This window comes from Rattus norvegicus, chromosome 13 (assembly GCF_021556685.1).
Source record: "Rattus norvegicus strain SHRSP/BbbUtx chromosome 13, alternate assembly SHRSP_T2T, whole genome shotgun sequence".
NCBI classification, from domain to species: Eukaryota; Metazoa; Chordata; class Mammalia; order Rodentia; family Muridae; genus Rattus; species Rattus norvegicus.
The window spans coordinates 72,991,859-73,016,565 of NC_141546.1; the positions used below are offsets into that span (position 1 = coordinate 72,991,859).

Sequence of the window (24,707 nt, forward strand, 5' to 3'; positions counted from 1 at the left end):
AAGATGTAGAAAAAACTTAGCTTAAGTGTAGGACTGACTGTTGGCAAGACCACAGTGAAAAGCCAGAAGATAGTATGTGTAGTCCTGACAGACTATCTAAAATTTCCAGCCTGTCTTTTCTCCTCCATATACTTAAAGCTTCTTCTAGAGAGAATGAAGCTGTACCAGGAGTGCAGGATGATTTGGCGTTGTGGGCGAAACACCGAAAACATTTGGTGTTTAATCATTGTATTAAGAACAGCCTACATCGGGGTATTACTTCATGACTCTTTTTGGCTACTGTCCAGATCCAGTCCATAGTGACAACCCAGGGTTTTCAGTGCTAGTGGCAACTGATATTTCTAGCCTCTAGAAGAAAGATATTATGTGAACACCAGGAGACTTTAGTGATATTAAAAATCTGTAGCAGTTAGGTTACAGAAAATATAACTACCAAGAAATTAGAAGCAAAGTATCATGAGTAAATATTCCGAGCTGATAAGGCTATTAGGAGATTAGCAAGGCCATTGTTCTGTCTAGGTCCGTCATGGAAACACGTCTACTCAATGTTTAATTCTTCCTTGGGATATAAACCTATTTTTGGTTCCTAGAACCAATAACCGGAAATGCTACTGGGGTACTTCCAACTCTTAGGGATCTTATTCTTCAAAAAATATTTCACTTTGTCTGTTTCCACACTCCTGAACTCACTCTAATGGCTCGGATGCCATTCACTGGCAGAGAGAAGCCAAGGCTGGAAAGACAAGACAGCTGTGTCTAGCTCTGCTGACAGATACAAACCAGGCAGGCTCTTTACTCTCTCCAGTTCCCTCCGCCTCTTTGTCTTTATGTCAGTAATGACTAGATGAGGCTAGCCCCTACAAAACTTCCCACTCCAAGAGTACAGTCCTCTATCTTACCATTGGGTTAATTTATAAAACTTACTTCGCCCAAGGGACATTTTAGCTTCCACGCAGAACATAATGACAAAAGAAGACTTCTCTTAATATTCAGGAGAAACCTACCTGATGAAATTATAGACTTTAGGGTAGATCATCACGGAAGCAGAGTACTCTGCCCCAGAGGCTGCTCTTCCTCTCATGAACCACTATTTTCATACTTTTGAAAAGAAGCCAAGGACAGGATCTGAACCATATGCGATACCCAATATTGTGAGTTCATTTATGTGTTAGGCAGTTCATCACGGAGTACATTTATGGAGTACAGCATTATATTATTAGCAGCAGGTATTAAATATATTATTTAGTATTAGAGGTATTAGTCTCAAGCATTACGGAAGATTAGCATTTGATGTATTAGTTCTTTGAGGTTACAATTAAGGCTTGAATTCCTGACTGTTATTATCCGGTGCATGGTAGTACTTGAATTGTGATTTAGCTTTAATTCCACAATGAGTTCACCGTCATTGACAAACCAGTACTAATTATGACAGTTCTTTATTTGCAAATGTGTCCGAGAAGAGGTGCCTCACATCTTCAGATTCTCATAGACTTTACAGGTGAAATCTTCAACAGTGGCCATTCTTTTCTAAAAGAATCTCTCAGCCTGGGTTGATGAAAAACTATGCTTAACTAAGTTGCAAGCCTCTAAAACTTCCTCTTAAGCCGTGGTTCTCAACCTTCCTGATGCTAAGGCCAATTAATTCAGTTTCTCATGTGGTGACCCCCTCAACCATAAAAAATTCTGTTATCACCTCATAACTAATTTTACTACTGCTGTGAATTGTAATATAAATATCTAATATGTGGCTCCTAAAAGGGTTGAGACCCATAGGCTGAAAATCCCTGCTCTTAAGTGACCTTGACCACCTACTATGTCCCTGCCTTATTGCTTTCTCTCTTCAAGGAGCAAATCCTTTGGCCTGCTGCCTTAATCCAAGCTCTCATACATGAGGCACTCCACAATACTCCATCACAGTTCAAGAAAAGAAATGAGTAGGCAAAGTATTAAAATGTCTACTCTTCCATTTAATGTTACTATAGACCTCTATTGTTGCTCCTTGTACCTGATATCAAAGAGGCACTGACAGAGCACAGGACTTTTAGATGCAGTTGGTACCCTCACCTTCACAGTTTATAGCCTTCAGCAGGCAAGGGATGAACACTCTGTAATAGGTAAATACATTCCTAAAACCATAACATCTCACAATTCATCTCGCATCAGACTTCTCAGAGGCTTCCAATAACATGACCTTCATCTCTCAAATGAGAACATTTTTGCTAGCAATCCTGTGACCCATTTTGATGTCTGATTCAGAGGCACTAGGCTAAGGTTTCTTAGCCCTCAGCACAACAGTGGTACTGACCCAAGGGGAACCTGTATCTCTGTGTGCTGATTCACGTCCTACAGTAGCAATCATGTCTCGCCGCTAGGGCTCCACACTTTTAACTTCATGCACGGTAGATTGCCAATTGCTGTCTTTCCACTCTGAGTTTTGCTAGGCGCAGTGGCTGACAATTTGCCACGTAAAAAGTATTCCCGTAATTTATGAGTGGAACTTTCTGTCCACCCACTCCTACAGCATGTAGACAGGATCATTTGGAGTGCTAAAAGCAGACTCCACTGTCTGCCTTAAACCTCTCAAAGCCCATCGTTGGCATATATCAAAGTCTTCCTGACATTTGCAACCCTCTTCTCTCCAAGAGTATCCTCCTCTGGTACTTCTCAGAGCTCCCGTTGATGAGGATGTCATCTGCTGGCTCTATTTCCCACAGCTGAGATGCTTAGTATAAACCCCATATAGTCAGTAGCAGTTTGAACTAGGACTAGACAGCCTATCATAATCCCAGCACTCTAGATTTCCACCCTTAAAACCTTTGAGTAAGAAGAGACTCAGGCCACTTACCTACCTCATAGTTTTGTTGTTGTGGTTGTTGTTGTAATTGAAAGATGCTACAATAATTAAATATGACATCACATTAATTCTTCTATTTGTAACAATGAGTATAAGAGACTCTTGGGCAGATGGGACTATCTTATCATTGCTTCCTATTTTGCTTTTTACCGTCAAACGTGTATCAAAGCCACAGAAGGAGATATTTAGTATTTCTGTGGTGATTTGCTCTGACTAAAAATGAGGTTGCCGTACTTAGACATTGTAAGTGAACATGAAGCATACAGAAAGAGAAACGGTTCTCTACATAATATGCTACAAAGTGATCCCCTACTGTTGTGAGGGGGGACTGGACTGAGAAGTATGCATTTGTCTAGTACGTGTAGGCTAGTGAAGTGGAGAATGGAGGAGGCCAATACCATATTTGTATCTTTGTCCATCTCCATAACAGGTGATCCTAGACCATGAGATGTGTAACACAGGAAAGCCTTCTCATGTCCACAGAAGCACTGGCAACACTGTACCCCTCCCAGGGGGTTTCAGCATTAAGGCTGCAGCTTCTGTGTGAGCAAGAACTTCCAGTTCTCTGGTGTGATAAAGGGATATCCTGGTGCCAGAGCCCATGCTGACCCTCCAAGAGAGTTTCATTTAATGTTTTCGTACCCTCTTTCTCTGTCTCTGTCTCTGTCTCTGTCTCTGTCTCTGTCTCTCTCTCTCTCTCTCTCTCACACACACACACACACACACATACACACTTGTGCACACACACATATACTCACATGCACACAAACATGTACACACACATACATATGCACACACACATACATATGCACACACACACACACACACACATACACACACACACGTACATGCATACCCACTCTTTATATCTGAGTTAACACAGGCACATATTAACTTATCACATATACTAATCAAACAGCCTCCTACATGGCAATGTACATTATCTGTGAACCCTTCTCACCAGACAACAAGAATAATAATAAACATTTAGACAAACCAAGGTACTATGTTTGTCTTTTCTCTTTCATCTTCCCACTAAAAACGGTCTTCAAAATGTGTTAAACCAAGTAAAACTTTACTCAGAGGTTCATGTGACTGGAGCAGGTTGACAAGAAAACAATCACAAAATAAATATTTTTTGTTTTGTTGTTTTTTTTTAAAAAGAACATTTCCATATATGTTGTCTCTCTAACTTGACAAAACTGCTTCCTTGAACAGACGGGTGCTGTGGGAAGAGGGCTCTGGATGAACTGTGAGGGGCTCTTGGAACAAGTCAAAACTCTGAAACTGGGGAGGCCAAGAAAGTGAGGGAGCTGGCAGGAGGAAGAAGTGGGGGAGGGAGCAAAGAGGCCGTGACCTGCCCTTAGCGTGAGCTCCTCTGCTTTAGCACTGCACACACTTTCCAAGGACACCAAGAGCGGTAGCCCCAAGGCCTCCAGGGTGCAGGGAGGCACTGTACAGAGTAAGAAGCAGTGCAGGGAGTCACAGAACAATGACATTTTAAGAAATCTGGTTAAAAAGAATACAAAAGTGACTCCACAGAGGGGAGGTCTCCTGTCCCTCCCACTTCTGTCCCTCTTGCTATCCTAGATGACAAGAATCACTTTGAAATGTATTTTTTTCAGTCATTTCTTTCCTGGTTTAGCCAGCTCTTTTATCTCTTCCTTGGTTCTTCTTCAACTGCATTCATTTTAGAGAGCACCAACTTTACAGATTCGAGGTGGCTGGGCTGTGGCCTCCCTGTGAGTGTGTGTGGTAGGGTGTTATATGCACTTGTGCATGTGTGCAGTGGCTGTTTCATTGTTTTTCGCCTGCTTCAGTCCAAGCCTTGAGCTCCTATCTCCCAGGTGCTAAAAGTCTCTTAGAAGCACTCTGTTGGCACTGAGGTGAGGGCTTGGATTATCTTTGCACCCTGAATGTGTGGATCAACTCTCTGACCAGCACTGGGGTAGTTCCCCCATTAGCTACAGAGTTTGCCTGTCTCATACTCCACAGGATTTGGCAGCTTGGAATTGAAAGCTCTCAGGGAGGACTGGATCCTGCCCACCTCGTTGTTGGCCAGCTTGAGCCTATGGCGGAGCAAGCAGGAGAAAAGATCAAGCCGGACTTTGCCAGGGGGAGAGAGTTGGTTCACCCGGTCTCTAAGCTCAATGAGTTGTAAGAGTGCAGAGTCCTGGGAACCTTGAGTGTACGGGTAGTCCAGCTGGAGAATTAAGTCTCGGATAGCATCCGGGTCAAAGGGCAGGCTGTAGCCAAAGACCTGCAAAGTGTTGATTTTCATGTAGCCCAAATTCTTGGAGGGATCAGTCATCTCCAGGGGCTCATAGTAGATTGTCTCGTTGGAGCTGTCATCCAGGGACTTGATTCGGCTCCGTAGGTAAACATGGACTGTCTCAAAAAAAGTCTTCCACCTGTTCCCCAAAGTGATAGTCCAGTTTTGGCACTGGGCAGCTGCATCCACGTTAGTCCTTTCCCAGTCTGGAAAGCTGCCCTCGTTTACAGGCATGAACCAGCTCTCAGAGTGGCTGCCCCCGAAGGGGTTCACATAGATGGCCATGACGGGCTCCAGGGTGCTGTTCTTAGTGAGGCAGATCTGCAAGGACAAGGCTAACATCACATGCACCAGGCCCGGCTTGTACTTGTTACTCTTCAAAGTGAGGAGCATCCGCTTCCTCCAGGAAGGGTCAAACCAGCTGCCCAGACGCATGTCATTGCTGATAAAGATGGAGTGCACCTCAATGCGGCTATCTCGCTTCTGCAGCAGGTACTTCAGCTCAAGGTCCTGCAGGTCTGTCTCCAGCCCAAGAAAGTTCTCCAGGGACTCGGCTACCTCTGGCCGGCACAGTCCCTGGGCTAGCACATAACCAGGGTTACAACTCCCACAGCGCGTGGTATTGTCTGAAGCACAGTGGGCACATGCAGGCCCTTCCCCCAGGGCACATGGAATGGGGCCCTGGCAGGAAGATTGGTCATAGGGACAGGTGCAGCTGTGGCTCTGTTCCAGGAATGTCCCAGGGAAGGTGCTTTCTCCACAGTAGAGAAGGGACTGGATTCGGTTCCACCAGAAAGACAAGGATCTTGAAAAGATAAAATAAAGAAGCAAAATCAAAGGAAGATATATACCACACCACTGTCCTCCCCAAGAGTGCTCACCACTGTCCTCCTCTAAAGTGCTCACCCCTCCCAAGAGTGCATAGCACTATCCTCCCCAAGAGTGTTCACCACCATCCTCCCCAAGAATATTCACCACTGTCATCCCTCAGAGTACACAGCACTGTCCTCCCTAAGAGTGTCAGGGTACTGACAAACAGGTGGGGGCTGAGGGAGGGAATCAAGGAAAAGCTCAAAGCCACAAGTTCTCTGAGTGATGGAAACCCTGTTGCTTTACTTTGGACCAACTGAGTTAAGCCTGGAGCCCTGCATGGTGGACCAGCCAGAAATACTTGGCATTAGACTTGTCCTGCAAACAGCCAGGCTAATTTCCTTCAGGTTAAATTTTCATCCTCCTTGCCCCTCCCCCCCTTTCAAAAGCAGAAGCTTTCCAACATCATGCATCAAATCTAGTTTCTTAGGCTTCCCTGTAGCATGGCTCTTCAAACCGTAGTCTTACCACTATGGTCTTGTTTAATCAATGACAACTGCCTGTATATAAAATCACTACTGGTTTATTGTGCACTTATTTACAGCTGGCTTCTCTGGAAATACAGTGAGGACAAGGGCTCTGTGCTGTCTACTAACATTCTCAGAGATCAAGCTTGTGTCTTGGGCATGATGGGCATATAGAAGTTAGTTCCAGAAAAAAATATTAACTCTCTCAACCACTCTTGCTGACCTGTCCTATCTCCCCCTTCTGCTTTCCTTGTGTCATAGTTAGAATGATATGTGAGGGGAGCTATACTCTCTCCAGAGCACGTGCTCCCCTGCACATTCTAGACACTTCTACTTGTTCTTGCACAAACTGTCCAAGATTCCCTTCTCTTAGGAGGCTTTTCTCTCCAGCCTTTGCCTCTTCAGAACTAGCCTTTTTAATGCTTTTGTTACTTTTTTCCCCTTTAATTTATGTCCTTGTGTCTGCCCCCATTAATTTCAGTGGCTGACAGAGTTGGATTTTTTTTTTTTTTAGTTTTTTATGCATTTACATGTTTGCTAAATCTTTCCTTGTCAATGATGTCCTCTATAGCTAAATAGCAGGGCATGGACTAGCGGTGTAATACATTTTTAATGAACGCACATATGAATGAGTAAATAAATAAATGGATCCTATCATAGTACACTCCCAGCCTATTGGGAAAGTTTGAGTCTCAGCTGTCTTTCCTCCCATGACTCAGGCAAGTGTGAGTCACTTGTCTGAAACAAAATAACGTGTTTATTTTCATCACTTGCAATTGATATGTGAGCTTGAACTCAATCCTGTTCCTCACCGGAAGACTTGGAAAGAAATAAATGAGAATTGGGGTTATTAGACTGGGATTTGAATCTACTATAGTTTATATACAAGTCAGCTTTATATACAAGCACAAGGCTCTCTTAACTTCACATGCAACTGAGGACTGGAAGTAACAAACGGGAAAGCAAAGTCTGCAGGACCAGAATGAATGTGTCATCGCCCTTCGTTCTTCTGTGTTGACCACAGCATCTTCCTTGGCCTCAGCAGCTATGGCCAGGAGTTGCTGGGCTCACCTCTCCTTGGGCAGGCGGAAGCGAGGCTGCCGATGGCAGCGCTTGCAGAGATTGAAGAGGCGGCGGACGATCCGGTGCATCTTCTTTAACAGGACTTTCAAGCTGGCTCCCAGCTGCTGATAACGGTGCTGGAGGTTGGCGTCCATGGTCCAGTACTGGGAGATGGCTGTGGAGTTCAGGAATCGGTCGCTGGGGAGCCTCTTCAGCAGGGTCTGGAATTCTTCTGTGGGCAAAAATAGAGGATCTGAGCAGGGCAAAGTTATGTAGTCCTGGGGGCACAGATTGTTGGTTCCTCAGTCCCAGGAGCCCCTCAAAGCCACAGCATAAGTAAGGGGCCTCATTCACACCCACTGTTCTAGGTTTTTCGATTACATATGGCTTTATTGAAATGAATAAGTATATCATAAAATACAGCTCCAGGATTCTATTTTATTAATTTATTCATTTAAAAAATTTTATTCATATGTTCTGTGTCTGTGCGACATATGTAGTGATACCCACAGAGACTAACCATAAGGAGGAATCATGTCTCCTAAAGCAATGATTAATTGGGCTGTAAACAACCTATTGTAGCTGCAAGCAACCAGCCTTGGGTCATCAGGAAAAGCCTTTCATACTCTTAAGTACTGAGCCATGTCTCCAGCCCCAGTTTCAGAGGTTATTATTCTGGTAAGTCTTTGATTTTCAAAGCAGGTCTCTTGTCACCCTTGAAATGGCTAGAAAACCTACGTTTAGTAATAGCCTTGGGATGTGTCTCTTTTTCTTTTATTTCTCCAGATAACCTCACCCATGCAACTATCTTTTTCTTTTCTTATGTAATATATCCTGATTATAATGGCTGCCCCTACTTCTCCTGGTTCTTCCCTCCTTCTCTCCCTTCCCCATTCACTCCCTCTCGGTCTCTCTTAGGCCAAGTCTCTCTGGTGAAAAAGGTAAACAGGCTCAATGACAGGCAAATATTGTCACAGAGAGGTACTGCACCCAGCTAAGACATCTTAGAAACCTTTAGTCCCTGAGCCTAGCCTCTCCTGCCACAAGCGACTCTCTGGTTCTCTAAGATCCCTGGCTCACGATCATATAGTCATTCTTCCCTGCAGTTAAGATAGAAGCGACTTGATTTCGGCCTCCGAGCTCCGAGTATGAGTTCTGAGTTTCCTCAGCACAGTACGCTTTCTGAACTCATGCTCAGGGGTCTCTTCTCTGCTTTGCCTTGGGACCTGCTACCACCTGACCACCTGGCAGAGGTCTATGATGTTCTCATTTATTTACTCATAGTCCCTCACAGTGGTGAAAGCTGAAGGGTTGAAAAATGTAGCCTGCAACTTACTGCTAGCCCAAAGCATGGGCCAGGTACTGGAACTTGACTTTTTTAATAGCTTCTTGGCACTGGCTTCCTGCTGTCACTCTGTTTTAAGGACAAGGATATTATAACTCTGAAGAACTATATGGTTAAACCCAAGTGGGAAAGTTGGTCAGTAATAGGACAAGAAGCAAATCTAACCTTTCAGAGTCAGGTCGTTAAGTTGGACCTTGATTATTAGTTACTGCAGCAACAAGCAACAGTTGGTTTCCACTGGGTGCCAACTAGAACCGTTCTATATATATATGTCATAGAGTCAGCAAATATTTATCATGTGCAAGCATTGCACTAGACACCATGAAATCAGTAGCCAGCAGAACAGACAAAACTTATACTTTCAATGATATTTATCTTAGTTTATTAAATTGTTAACACACACTTCTAAGTCAGATACTGTGATTATTTCCATAAAGAAAAACACACCACTGAAGACTCTTGGTGACTGTAATAATCTTTCTTTCCTTAGAAGTTCACCAAAAATAGCATGTTGGGATTCAGGTTAGATTCCTCACTTTCTGGCCTTGTACCTCACAGCCTCTACTCTTTGTTAGGGAAAAATTCTGAGCTAGAAGCCTGCTTACCTGACTCTTCAAACTGCCTGTTGTGAGTGGCCCAGGAGTCTTGGATCTGCAGCAAGCTGTCTTCCATAGCTTGAATGTCAGCATCAGGACAGTTGCATTCTGGGAACGTGGGGCTGCACTTGCACCAGCAGTCATTCTCCCTGCAGACAAGCTCACCCTCAGAGCTGCATGTGATGTAGCTGAGTGCTGCAGCCACAAACCGCTCACGCAGGTGTTCAGGGAGCAGCACCTGCAGGCCTGGGGAAGGGAAAAATGAGGAATCACTGAGCAGAATCAGCGGCAGTGGGGCTGGGGGCTGGGGGAGTGCTCTGTTTTCTCATACCCAAGGCTGAATCCAAACAGGGGTTTCGCTGAGTAGGCGGGAGAATGGTCACCCCAGGGTCTGATCTTGCTGAGCTGGTTGGGAGAGAGGGCATTCCTAGCCCCTGTGACAGATGGGGGAAGATCTAAATATGCAGATGAGGAACATCAAAGCCCGAGGCTTAGCCTAACTCTTCGCATTGGTCAAAGTGAGAGTGTGCCTTATCGTTAGAACTGGCTTCCTGGCTACAGATCAGAGTTTCTTGGAGAGAAATAGGAAGATGGTTCAGATGAAATAAGTTTAAAGCCCTTATGGGGTCGAATTTGAGGCTTGCTGAGCTTGCTCTGCCTCCACTATCCTGTTTAGAGTTCCATTAAACTTGGCAGTAGGCATGCTCAGACATTACTAAATGCTAACCTTTCTGGGCCACCCAGTCCAGCCTGGATAATTGAAAATGCTGTTCTGGTTGTGAGAGGGGATAGGCACTACAGGCATCCAGAGCTAGTAAGCCAAGTACTTTCTATACATAACTGAGAGTAGCTCTCAGGGTCTTCCCCACTGGAAAGGGTGTTGCTGCTGCTGTTTTCTTTTTGTTCTTCAAAACAAGCGGGGCTCACATTTCTTACGTGGCTGATGATAAATTGAAACTGATCTGCCTCTCTCTCTCTTCCACTAGGTTCTGGGATTACCAGTGTTTGTCACCATGTCCAACTTCGTCTTGAGGTTTGTCCTTGTTGTCAATCAGGAAATAAAAGTCAACTGACAACAGTGACCAGCGCAGGTGCCAGCACTGTTGTCCATCACTGCCTGTTTCACAGATGATACAGCAAACTTGGGAATGGTTGTCTATCGCAGTATGATTTAACTCTTAAGATAAGAATGTAGGACAGTGGCCTGTGCCTCAAGATTCATCAGGCCTTCAGGTCTGCATAGATTGGGATGAGGGATGACTTCCTCTTCAAACTGGCCCCTTCTAGATTTGGATACAATGCACTGAACTATCCCAAGCTCCAGTTTTTCTCATCTGTCTGAGAAGGATATCAGTTTACAAGTAGAATGTACCCCAGGATGGCTTCAAGCCATAGGTAAGGTAGCTGTTGGATGCTTATGAAGAATGAAGGAAAGGTAGATATGGCTTATGGACAGAGGGAGTGTGGGTTACATCTTCAGAAGACTCTTCCCGTAGGGTTATTGTTAGACCTTGTACCAGGGGAATGCTGAGTAGAGGGACCCATAAATATAAGGAGCCCCTTTCCTCACATGTAGGCTGCCTCTTTATTTTTACACCCTTGACTTTGTCCTTGGCATGGAATCAAGAGCTCACAGTGTGTGTCCCAGCCCCAGCAGACCTCACACTATAACTTAAAGTTGTCAGCAGCTGTGGAGGTTTTCTGTTCTCACATGAGGTCTGCCTCCTACTCAGAACTGCTATAAAATTTCCCTTTCTGGATTCTGTGCCCACCATGGCACTTGACAGTGCCCCTTCCACTCTATCCACATGCTTGCTTTCAACACTCACCCTCTTCAAGTAGACTCCCTCCATGTCCCCATGGCCTCCCTCCCCCTCACCAGAACATTTCCCATTGCTATAAAGTGAGTGCCCTGAGCAATGTCTGCATGAATGATGGGCTATAAAATCAAACAGCACAAACTATTCGAAATGAACCACCAGGCATTTTGAACCTTGCTCACTGCTAATTTCCAGATACACTTCCAGCTCTTATAGGGACATAGGAGAAGGGAGATGTTAGTTGTCTTGGGATCTCTGAGTATGTCTTTTACTCCTTTTATTGTATGTTTGTTGATTCCTAAAATAATACTTGTGGCATCTGGTTCAGACTACTTGAAATTTGTAATTGTAGATCCTGGGTTGAGGGCTATTGATTTTGTAATGCTGGGATAGTAATATCTTAAACACAGGCCAATTCAGTTAGTCCTTATGAAAAATGGACTTCTCCTACTGAGTCAGTTTGCATAGCTCTTCTCTAAAATATTTGAAGAACAGAGTTAGAATTGGGTATTTCCACTTGTTCCTCAAACTTTGAGTTTACAACAGTGGCCTTTTCTTTTTCTTTCTCTGCTCTGTCTATTCAGTCTCCAGTCCAAATGTTCCTGCTCATTTCTTCCAAACCCCACTCCTGGCTTTAAAGTTCTCACTGAAGACCACAGACAGGGAAATGGAAAGCAAGGGGCACTTTCTTGTTGTGATTACAGATCGATGAGTAGTCCCAGCGTCTGTAGATCTCTTTCTCAAGATAGAGTTAGTGAGCTCACAATAACAGGTTGAAGGCCATTAGTTCCTAAGCGTGACTTTGGTAACAAAAGTAATCACCAAACTAGTTCTAGACTTATAAGGTCTTGTGTCTGATCCCTACAGGATAATGATACAGGTTTTGAAAAGGAACACACTGGAAGGATGTAGATACAAGTGGCTGGAGCAATCAGTCACTAGTATGGGGCAAATCCTTATATGCTTTCCTCCCCAAAACTGATGGAAAATTGCTACATGCAGGTCCTAGGATTTATGATGATTCTTGCCTTAAGAAGGACTTAACTGAGTCGCGCACGCGCGTGTGTGCACACACACACACACACACCCTACCCCAAACAATGCACCTAGCAACAGTTAGCAACTTCGAACCTCCACCTTCAAGAGGCTGCACACATACTCTGTTCTGAACAATTGAGTATGTTTTTCTTTCTCTTTACAGCCCATCAAAGTTACGTTCTATTCAGTTGTACTACGCTTGCATCCAGGTATAAACTTGTGGGAACAATGTGGCCTAGACTGCTTTTGAGCACATGTGCAATAAGACAAAACTCTGTCCCCAAGTGAACTTTTCTGTTATATACCACTCTATGCATAGTTGGGTTTGCATTTGGTTAAAAGCACAGACATTATGTGATGGAACATTAACAGTAAAAAATATAGTTATGGAATTTAATATGTGTATCAAAGTAGAGAGTCATCCTTGCCCCTAATAACCAGTTCCTGCTCCCCTTAGACCCCATCGAAGGAAGGCCCAGGCAGTAATCTGGGCCCTTGTCTCCTGTAGCCTGTTGTCAATGCTTTAAGTTTATTTCTGATTTGTATACCGATTTGCTTTGAATAAAGTTACTTTGCTCATTTAGTAAATCCATGTGAGTCCTTATTTCAGTACTATAAATAAGAGGCCAAGAGCCTGGACCCAGCTATCCCAGACCCTGACCCCTGAAAATGTATTCAAATGAAAAAACAAGATCTTTCCTTTCTCTTCAAGGATCTGAATTTTCTACCAGGCCTGAGCCATGTGAAACCACCCTGCATTTGCTTACCCAATAACTGCACTTTGTTCTCTGGACTCTGAACCAGGACAGAGCTGACAGAGTCCAGATTGTCATAGTTGCTGCAGCCCAGTGGACCGGTCCTGGTCTCTGTGACCTAGAGAAGAAAGGACAAGAAGATATGGACTCAAAAAAATGAGAGGAAGATTTCTCTCTGTCCTTCACTTCTAGCCATCTACTTGGATACTCAGTGTCCTGACCCTAACCAAAGAAACTACATTTGTATACCCTAGGGATTGAAAGTGACTTTGTCTCCTCATCCTGAGTTAGTGAACATCTATTTTGTGTGGTTGATGGCACAGTTGCATGTGTCAAGAGCCTTTCAGAGGGAAGCAAATGAAGTGTATAACCAGGAAGTTGAATATGGAGTAAAACCTTCAAGTTGATGTTTACCCTGTTCCTCATCTAGAGGAAGGTGAAGGGACAGACATAGACCCTAGTAGTCTGTGAGGGAACCAGTTACATCCACTTGATGTAGTGGTCACAGGTTTTAGAGATCCTGTAGATGAAAAGCACTAGAGAAATACGAGTTATGAGTATTATTATTAGTATTAAACATTTAAGTTCCACCTCAGTACCAAGATGTCCTTAGAGAAAATCAGCCATGGGCTTACTGCATATTTTAATAAGTATATTAAATATACATAAACTCTTACAGCCACGTAATATTCCAAACACCATATTTTAAAATATTATAAAGTTGGTCCATCAGTTTTCCTTGATGTTTAAAGTATAAGATGAAAAATGGGGAGCTTTAAATTCACTGAAATAATTATGTAATAAGAATGATGGGGACCGGAGGCCCTTTCTTCTCGGGAGCTCCAAAGTCTTTGCCAACAATCAATCAACCAATCAAGGAGTATTTATTGAGCAGCCCCTGTTCAATTCCACACAATTCATCAAACATGCATGGGGTGCCTTTCTCCAGTGTTTCCGAGGGTCTACCTGGTACTGCTGACCTCCTCTTGTGTCTCCAGCACCCGTGCTTTGCAGCAGACACATGAGCTACCGTTTTCCACCCTTTCCTGAGAGTATTTGATTCATGCCTGGTTCCTACACTGTAGACTCCACAGACATAAGTTCGTATTTATTTTTGCTTTCCCTGATGTCAGTAGCAGCTAGTGAAGTGTCTAGAATATCCTAAGTAAGCAGTGAACCTGAGACTGTATGAGTAATGTGTTTTAGTCTTTTCAGGAAGTTAGGCAAAATGATATATAAGCTATGTAATGAGTCAGGAAGGCAGGTAGATTACAAATGACTGACAGTCAGAGTTGTGGCCAAAGGATGAGTCATAAGAAGTGTGCCCCTAGGCTGAGGGAAAACAAATATAGCAGAAAGAACCACTGAAACTAGTCGTAAGATAAGTAGGAAGGAAGTCAGTGGTAGTGGTAGTGGCGGTGCATGCCTTTAATCCCAGCATTCAGGAACTAGAGGCACGCAGACGGATCTCTGAGCTTGAGGCCAGCCTGGTCTACAAAGAAAGTTCCAGGACAGCTAGGGGTACACAGAGGACTCCAAAAACCAAACCAACCAACTAAATAAAAATATATTTGTGTGTGTGTGTGTGTGTGTGTGTGCGTGCATGCTTGCACACGCATGTGTTTGTATGCAAGAAGTAGACAGTCGGGGAGTTATGATAGATATGTCATAAAGAGAAAAAATTTAAAAAGACAGACATCAGGATCTACAGCACTGAGTCCAAAGTGCATAGGTACATGCCTGTCTCCCTACGGAACCCAAAACGCAGAGGACATCACAGAGGAATCCTGTTTGCCTAGGTAGAAAATTCATGGAGAATAAAGTTGTCAATGGAAGATGGAATGATACCACAAACACTGGGAGAGGAGTCAGAACAGGTCCCTCAGCTTCAGTCAGCCACTCAGGCTTTTCACTCTCAGAACCAGAGCTCAACCCTCCCATTTTCCTCAACCACAGTACAGAGAGCTGAGTGGCTGACCTGGTGATATCTGAAAGACAGAATATCTGTTAGAGTTGATTGATTGAATGATTGATTGACTGATTGATCATGAGGTAGTCTGGCCTGGAACTTATGATATAGCCCAGATAGTCATCATAACAATCCTCCTGCCTCAGCTTCTTAAGTGTATGATTCATAGGAATAAGCCCTAAATAAATAAGTAAATAATATTAACATTGGAGATTTCAGATTGTAGATCTGTGCCATTTCAATTCCTGAGAAAACAAGGCAAAGGGTTGTAGAAGCTAAAATGAACTTAATCCACCTTAAAATGTCATCACGTTCTAAATGATATTCTATACAGACCAGTCTACCTACTGTGCTAATGATCTGCCCACCTTCGAAGGCTAACACTGGACAAAGCCAGTGGTGATGACTGGGCATTAGTATTGCTATCTGTTAGCTCCCATAAGTCTCACTCAATACCTGGGGTTCCTCCAGGCACTTCTCACCCTGCCCCCACCCTAAATCTCTTCCTCCCAGCAGCTGGGCTTCCCTGTGTCACTTCCCAAAGCTTCTCTTCCTTCTATAATTCGGCAATTTTGGCTATGAACTCTCATGGTTCTCTTGGCTTCTTTTTCTCCAGGCTTGCTTGAGGCCTCTCGGTCCTCAGTTCCCCCACACCCTTTCTCTTTTTCCCTAGTTCTTCCCTCCCTGGCCTGGTTCAATGAGGAGTCTTGCGTATTCCTCTAGCTATTCTTTCCCTCACATCTACAATAAGCCTTCTTCCTAAACATATCATATCCTCATTTCTTCATTTACTATCCTTCTATCAGAGATTAAGAAAATAAGACCTAGATAGCTTAAATGACCAACTCTACATTTTACATATTGTATCCTAAGGGGCTAGGATTCATTCAACATATTCTTGCATTGCTTCGTTTGGTCAGTAGTAACTCACAGATGAATGTGACAGTTCTCTCCCACGTGGTACCTGCAGACCAGTGGAAATATGTTACTTGGATCCCAGTGTTCTGATGGGTCTTCTTGGGCTGGCCTCTCTTCATGTGTGGACACTATGTAACAAATAGTTCCTACTAAGCGAATGACTGGCTAGTGACCAGACTAGACTTGGAAGATAGACCCAGACTTACTTCAAGGCCAACTCTCCTCTTTTTGTAAAATTCCCCATTAGAAGAGCCATGGCCAAGAACTAGCACAATTTAGGGAAACCTGTGTGACTGGCATGGGTAAGTTGGCTTGCTGTAATATTGAGAAACTAGCTTGGTCCTACCTCAAGGTAAGCTGGCCATGAAAATATTGCAAAATTTAACTCTAGATTTCCATTTACCCACTCCTGAGTTGGTGACCCAACTTCAGAGAGGGAGGGAAATCACTAGCTTTATGCAGGGAAAGGCAGGCCAGAGAGTAGCCTCAACAGAAGCTCTCCGGTTCTCACTCTGATGCCCAAGCCTTTTCTTATGAATCATACGACCATCTACTTCCCTCCATCTTTTTTCAGCATACTGAGGCTGGTTGTGATCCCTTGTTTTTTTTTTTCCTCTGCTAGTCTGAATGCCAGTTCCACAGGAAGACAATCAGCCACTGAGAAGAAGAGGAGTGTCCCTTTGTTAATGGTGAAGCAAGGATGGGAGTGGAGAGGAAATACCCTGGAGTTACATCCATGCCCCAATAGAGGGGTTGGTGGCAAGCCAGGTCTTCATGAGGAAGGCTTGATCAGACTTCACTAGATCCCACAGTTATAGTTCTTTTTATTTCTATTTTGTCCTGAGACCATCTTTCTCCTCCCTGGATAGGCAATGAGAAAGGAAGAAGAAAGGGGCCTGGAAAGGGTCTTGTGTCAGGCACTGACTTGTGTAAATAGTACAGGCTGAGATAGCCCTGCTCCCAACCAGGGTGATGAAAGGCCCTGTCTGTAAAGGGCAAGTCTAGAGAATCCTGCAGCTTTCTCAGAAAAGGGGCAGGCAGCTCCGGGAGATTATTAAAAGGGCCCATAGAGGTAACAGAAAGTGCAGTTCACTCAGGCGCACACATTTCAAAAAGTGCCTCAGATAAGCTTTCAGAAGGGGAAAATAATTGTGTGCTAATTGGTCTGTTGACAGAGACCATCCTGCCTTCCGAAAGCCCTGATGCTTCTCGGGTTCATTAGCGCATCCAATTTTCCATAATACCAGACTGTGCAAAGCCTCATTCCAGTGAGCCTACACTCCTCCCCTTTCTCACTTCCAGATTGCTACTGCCCTACCTGGGGCTGGGGGAGGGGGAGATGCGATGCTAACAGCAGAGGAAAATGGGCTTCTAATGGTGAGCAACAGGGCTGAGGCACAAAGAGCACAGGAATGGTGTGTGTGCTTAAAAGGGCTTTAAAGTGAATTGCAGGGTGCTGTAGCTTTTCCAAGGTTTTTTTTTTTTTGTATTTTTTTTAAAGGATGGCCTATGAGAAACTCTCCCTTTTGTCTAGGGTCCAGCTGGCTTCTGACTGGTTCTGTTCAGTTAGCTCATGGACTCTTCAACCCTTCTTCACCAAGTCCTTCTCTGTCCTTCTACCAAAAAGGTGAATTACAATTATGAAAGAGGCTCCCCCCACCCCTCGGTGCTGATCCCTTCTAGGAAGTTACAGATAGAAACATATGCACACAACCTTCTACGTTTTCTACATTTAAAACTTCCTTTGGGTTGCGTCATCTCCTGTCACCCATCCCTGTAGCAGAGCTGGGCAGGGATGGCAATCGTCATCTTTATCATCATGCAGAATGTGAGGGCAGTAACTGAAGGGTCAAGATGCCAGCCTGATTATCCAGAAGGGTTCCAGAGACTTCCTGAGGTACTTGCCCTTTGGTTGCCACAAAAAAGTGATCTGAATGAGCCAGAGGAGAGAGTGGCTGGGATTAGGGCGAAAGATTGAAGGGGATAGTTCAATATTTTAAAAACAGGAGTGGCCATATTAGCTGAAAGTCCTGTGTAGGGATGAATTGAATGGTTGGCAACTTAGGTTATGGAAGAGACAAACGGAGTTCAATGACTCCTCAAGGTCATAGAAACAGTAAGCATCGGAGAGGGTTGAAACCCAAGTATTCTCCCTTGCGTTGTTTCCCTGTAAACTGTGAAGTCCAATTTCACCTCTCAAGCATTTTGTTGAACATCTTGCCACATGCCAGATGCTGTAAAGGGACTCGGTGCTGTGCTTGCACAGTGGAGTCCCTACTGCTTTAAGGCCTACTGTCATTGTGAGTGTGTGGAGATGGGAAACAGGCCTTCGAACAGACGGAATGTAATGAGACAAATCCTACCTCGGAAGTGCGTGCCAATCAGGGCAAGCCTTATAACACACAGTACTATTTACTCATTTCCAGAGGGACAGACCAGAGGGGGCAGGACACCTGTTTCTCTACATTAATGCAAGGAAGCTAGTGAGGAAGAATGGAAAGCAACCACACATTTGCTTAGAGAAATGACCCAGGCAGATGTGCTAGAGGACTTTTCCTTTTGCAGGCAGAGCAGGTGAGCAGAGCCCTCATCCCCACCCAATGATAAGAGTAATGAATGGGATGGAGCCCAGCAAGACTACTGCTAAGGCATGCTCAGTTGAAGGAGGCAGTGCTGTGGCAGGTGCTACTGCATAAGGGACTGGTAGCCACAAGATGTGCTGCAGGGTGCATCCTGACTATTGGACCACCCTACTTGGGTTTATAGGTGTTAATCATTTAGAAAGAAGAGGCTGAAACTGTTGACGGCCATACTGCAGATCATACCCGACAGGTAAGCAGAGCTGTGAGGCGGGATACCAACAGAACCCTTAAACCCTCAGCCTAGCAGAATGTCCTTGAAATCTGTACACCTCACTAAAGACTGGGAAGGGTGGAGAAAATATGCACGGTTTTCCAAGTTGTATCCTATGGGGAGAACCCATTGTACTGCCAGAGAAAACCTTAGGTCAGTCAGTGCAGTAGCGACTGGATATTCCATTTCACATTCAATATGTCCTTGGGAGAGTTCCAAAAAAAAAAAAAAAAAAAAAAAAGGCTTCCAGGGATAGTGGTCCCTCCTTTGAGAAAACAGGCGGTGGCTGCAGTTTTGGAACCATCATCCCAGGTATTATAAGAAATGTGGCTGTGAATACTTACCTTCCATTCCTCCATCATCAACCTAAGGGATACATCTAGGAACCCATGGCAGAGGCTCTGCAGACCCTGCTGGGTATATGAGCTGAGAGTCAACTTAGACCAGTTATTTTTCCTCTGGAGAGAACTAAAAGCTGTGTGAAAACAATACTGTAAAAGGAGCTGACTGTCACTAACTACTAAATTCAGCTAATATAGAATAATTAGTATTGGACCATGAATAAGGATGTGGTCCCTACACTGAAAGCAGATGAAACAGAAAGATAACCTTCAGTGGGGGGCGTTGTCAGCTCTGCGTCCCAGGGAAGCTGTTTGTAAGTCAAAGCCATGGGCTTCAGAAAAGTCTGATAAACAGAGAACATAAAGATCCAACAAAAGGAGCTGGATTTTTTTTCTTCTTTTTTTTTTTTTTCCGGAGCTGGGGACCGAACTCAGGGCCTTGCGCTTGGTAGGCAAGCGCTCTACCACTGAGCTAAATCCCCAACCTGATTTTTTTTTTTTTTAAAGAAGAAACCTATTTCCAAACAAGAGTCCAAGGGTGTATGCTCAGTGTGAGCAACCTTGCCCAAGCCATGGATGTCTGCAATAGATTTAGTACTTGACTTTACAGAAGTCTTAACAGGCCATTTTTATACACATATTGCCTAGAATAGATGGCTGTTTCTCTCAACTAAATGTATGCATAGGTGTTCATGCGCATGTTAAGCAGATTTATCTGACACATGTGCAAAATGGTAAGTTCAGAGACAGAAAGACTGTCTTACTTCCTTCCTTCCCTCCCTTTTTCCATATTTCCTTTCTTTTTTCCTTCCTTCCTTCCTTCCTTCCTTCCTTCCTTCCTTCCTTCCTTCCTTCCTTCCTTCCTTCCTTTCCTTCCTCCCTCCCTCCCTCCTTTCCTTCCTTCCTTCCTTTTTTCCTTGCTTCCCTCCTCCTTCTTTCCGTCTTTCCTTCAATCCATCATTTGACAATGGGTTATCTACTCGCTGCTCACAGCTGACAAGCTCTGTACTCTTCTAGGGAGGGAAAGCTGAGTGAGACTGTTTCTCTCAGTCTTGTGTTTAAATAATCATGTTAGCTAGCAACTATAGTTCAAATGACAAGTTTAGTGGCAGAATGTGCTGGGAACATTGGGAAGGAGCACTTAACTGTGTTAGGAGTCAGGAAAAATTTCACAAGAGTCACTTTTCTGAGCAGAGAGGGGAAAGAAGAGCCACTTGGGTCATCAGTTAGGCCTTGGGACTAGAATGGAAAGCACGTGCCAGGAAGTGAGAGGTGTCTTAAAAGCATCTGGTCTTTGGGAATGCCTGGGTTAGAGGTGTGGGTGGAGGGTAAAAGGTAGACGAGCAGAAAGAGGACTGCTTGGAGATGAAACTAGAAAGGCAGCAGGGGCAGATCAGTAATTTTTTTTGTTAAGAAAAATCAAACCTTTCAAGCTCCAACTGTGTTATGCTCTGGGCAATCTGTACATTTATTTATTTATATTAAATATCACAGAATTTCTTGAAGGTTGAAACTCTACTAATAACTTAATACTTTTAGAGAGAGGGAAATAAGTCCAAAGAAGTTTGGTGACTGTTCAAATCCCAACCCCCATACAGCAGTGGAACTCGAACTCTGGCAGTGGAGCCTGCTCTCTTTCTGTTACAGTACACTAGCCTGCCGCTCAGGTACATGGGTTTGCTCTGTGTAGTACATGGAATCAGGGGATATAACAGTGGGTACTCATGCCTATAGCAACAATGTACAGTGAGGAGCTAAGAGAGGAGGATAGGGAAGCATTAGGAAAGAAAACCAGGTATGAGTTGAGAAGGACTTGGACCAGGGGAACTGAATGAGTGTGAAGAGAATTCTAGGGCAGGGAGTAATGATAGTAATGGATCGATGGATCAAGGGTAGGGTATGAGGGCCATGGGCTACTAGAAGGTAATGAGATCTTTGAGTTGTTGGTAAAATATCTGCCTTGCGCTTTCTAGTAAAAATTTCGTGCTTCTTCTCCAATTGTGACACAGCTCATAAGAGACTAAAGGATGAGGCAACAGCCTACAAAGTTCTAATATCTTGGTAAAACTCTCTCCAGGCTGCTGAGAGTCCCTTTTCATCATTGTGAGTTATATTAGATACCAACTTCATAAGTGAACCTTTTCATTCTGCTAATGGAAAGCCATCCTCTTCGTCCATATGCTCCCTCCAGACATTATATCCCTGCAACCTGCTACCTTCTCTTCAGCTAATTTCCACCACACTCCCTCAATGTCATGACTAGTTCTCAACAATATCTCTATAATCCCAATGTCTTCTTAAGCATCCGTTTGACCTGTTTTGATCTAAGGGTGGCTGTTCTCTTTCCCACATCTCATACTCCGGAGAAGGGAAATGAAGCAGGTCTCCCTTGTAGCCCTTCATTATTGTCTACCTATCTCTGGTTCCTAGAAGCCATGTATCCCATCATGCCCCTTTGATATTTGCTTTCTTGTTACATTTCTTGACTCAACAAGGATTTACAGTAATGAATCTACTGGTTCACAGCCTGTACTGACTTCCGCATCCGTCCATATGATCCTTTAACCTTTGCCTCTCCTTGATACTTGGCCACCTTACCTTACCCCCTCATAGCTGTAGTTTCACCTTAGTCACTACACACAAGCTATGTCCTAGACTTTATTGGCATTTCCTCTATAACTGCAGTAAAAATCATCGCACCATACTTCCTCTAGTCTCTAAACACATCAGTTTCCAAGCTGAGGCTTAAATGACTCTTTACAGGGATTGAAGATCAGACGTACTGCATACCAAATATTTACATTTCAATCCATAGCTATAGCAAAATTACAGTTATGAAGTAGCAATGAAAATCATTTTATGGTTGGGAATCACCACAACATGAAGAACTGTTTTAAAAGGTCGCAGTGTTAGGAAGGTTGAAAACTACTTATCATCAGACTTAGACTTTTAGTCTTTGGACTTGACCTACTTTTCGTCACTCTTAACCCCTTTCTCTCAAAGACTGACATAGAATCTTGAATTTGCAATTCATTCCTTGGTATATAGTCTCAACACATTTGCCTTTTTCTTTTCCTTTGTCCATCCACGCACCTTGGATAAACCCAATTTTCCATCTAGTGCATGCCTGCTGGTATGTGGGACAGGGAGAGAATAGAGCTGATAAAACTCTCCCAACTACAGTGGCGTATCTTATGCTGCATGTATGGTCATGAATATCACATGGGTCCCTAGAGCTGCTCTGAAACCCACTATGTGTGTCCACTCAGGTGACTCTCCTCCATCCAAGCTCTGAAGAGACAATGACACACATTTTTCCACAACATGTTCTTATCCCTTTTAGTCAAGGCCCTTGCTTCTTGTTTAGCTGAGGAACCAGAACAAAGAAGAGAAGAAAAACACATCTTCCCACCACCACGCGCTACCATCCTTCAATAGGTATCCTTATACATTCTACATTGCCCTTGACGCAAAGAATAGAGTGCTTCTCTGTAAAGTTCACCTCTTCGTTCTTATATAAAATGTCAACATGGTCACTTAAGGACCATACCTTTGAGATTACCTTCTCTCTCTCCTGACTCATAACTGCATCACTTTCTACCAAATTGGTCTACTAAAGTACAGGTAAGCTAGAATATCTCTTATTATGAAAATACAAAACACTGTGGATCCCACCACTCTCCGATAAAGACCCATTCTTCTGATTTCCTCTACAGTGAAAACAGTTCCTGCTCACAAGCAGTTCCTCACTTTGATTCTTATCTTGGATTCTTTCCACTCTGCCATCTGTCCCCTTCATGTCACTAAACCTGATCCTTTGCAGTATGTCAGTTACCTCCAAGTCCCCAACTCTCTGGATTTACTTGCAGGTCCACTATTTGAATACAGTCTTTATGAGTGTAGGGATTTTTCATGTTGTGTTCTAGGTATCTACAATAGTATCTGATATGTGTTAAATACTCCCAAAATACTTACTGGATTAACTGGTGAGTGAACAAAATCACCTTGCTCTTTCAGACGATACAAAAGCAGATCATAACTGTGATGTCTACCAACTGCCTTCATGTTATACTTAGAATTTTAAAACCCAAGCATCCCCAAAAGTGTTTTCAGTCATCCACTAACCGTAGGACCCTTAGTAGAAATGTTCTACAGGTTAAAGTGGAGGGTCAGGGTGGGGATGGGGATGGGGGGGTAGAAAATATAGCTATCAAAGCCACAATAACTATGGATCCCTTAAAGACATGCATGAAATCATGAGATTCTGCCATGCTCCTGCTAAAACTCGTACCTTGCTTGGTGTTAAAATTCCTTTTTGTGGTCATGCCATCCAGTCCAGCCTCCTTCAGAACCCCATCTTGTATAATGTCTTCCTGTTTACCTCTCTGCCCTTACAGGACTCCTCTCTGTGTTTCAACTGGCATTAATCTTGCTCGCTGACCTGGGGCCTTAGCACTTAGAATATTTTTTTTTGTTTTTTTTTTGTTTTGTTTTTTTTTTAACCAAAACAGTCTTCCTTAGTTCTATACAACCAGGCTTCTTGTCTTTCAGGTTTTAGTCTCACAGGGCAAGAACCTTGAAGTGGCCTTCCTGACCAATCTAACTGATACTGAAAGCCCCCTCTTCCCGTCCTAGAAAATGTAGGCCATGCTTTTAAATGACCCTCTGAAATCAACCTTCTTACAGTGGGGGTTGATGTGGTTGACACGGTGTTCAACCTCCACTAGAATATAGTGGCATCCATCTTTGACAACAGCAAATTGGTCTGTTAGACCTTTCTTCAGAGGATGGGTGAGCCAACTATTTCTAAGGACTGGCCTCCAGAAAGCTCCTGTTTCTCTTTTGCTCATCAGGCCTGGATGACCTGGAGCCAGCTAAGTCTCTGGCTTCCCTGCCGGGTGCTGCCAGGCTGTTACCTTTATGGCCCCTGTGGCTATTTGGATATGGTGAAGTCTTCGCAGTGTGCTCTCTCTGTCAATGAAGTAGGAGGCTGCCAGCTGGTGCAGGGTTTCCAGAGACACAGCAGAGCTGTTCCCAGTGCCCCCCACTACAGGAACACCTCCTAGTGTTTCTGACTTTCTGCTTAGTTTCCTCTTGTCCACAAAAATGGTCAGGGACTCTTCTCCTATAACAAAAACAGGAACTCATTAGTGAAGTTGTCAGCCCCAGAATCCCCTGCCATTATGAACCTATAGCCCTTGGGTAGGGCAGACAGAGTTAAGAGACAGCGTTGCCCCTGCTGTGAGCCTCTCCCCATCCTTTCCACTCTGAGAGCTCTCTTCTCAGACTGTGTACAGGGTCACGGGCCTCCCTGCCCAGGAGGCCCTCCTCTCTTAGCTCTTAAAGCCTCTCAAAGCCTACCCCTCAGCAGTGTCTCCATTTAACATCCTCTATTGATCTCCATGGCAGGCAATCTGCCTCCAAGGGGGAGACACAATTCTCCCCTCTCAAGTTGTTTATAAGAAGCCACATGGCTATTACTGCTTCCAGGGAAAGGGTGAAAGCTTTGAGCCTATATCCCTGCTCCTTCTCCATCAAATGCTCACC

The 24,707-nt window shown here is 44.0% G+C and overlaps 1 protein-coding gene across 3 annotated transcripts in view; it reads right to left on the reverse strand.

The window, feature by feature from the left end:
* Positions 1-3,908: 3,908 nt before the first annotated feature.
* Brinp2 (BMP/retinoic acid inducible neural specific 2) overlaps positions 3,909-24,707 on the reverse strand; it is a 100,746-nt gene continuing 79,947 nt past the window's right edge. For 2 of the 3 annotated variants that reach the window (XM_087580091.1, XM_087580090.1), the window contains 5 exons: positions 24,077-24,285; positions 13,092-13,197; positions 9,476-9,712; positions 7,535-7,757; positions 3,909-5,931 (listed from right to left, as the gene is read on the reverse strand). In XM_087580091.1, coding sequence (XP_087436217.1) covers positions 4,815-5,931; positions 7,535-7,757; positions 9,476-9,712; positions 13,092-13,197; positions 24,077-24,285 — 1,892 coding nt within the window. In that variant the 3' untranslated portion in view covers positions 3,909-4,814. 3 annotated transcript variants of the gene reach the window in all.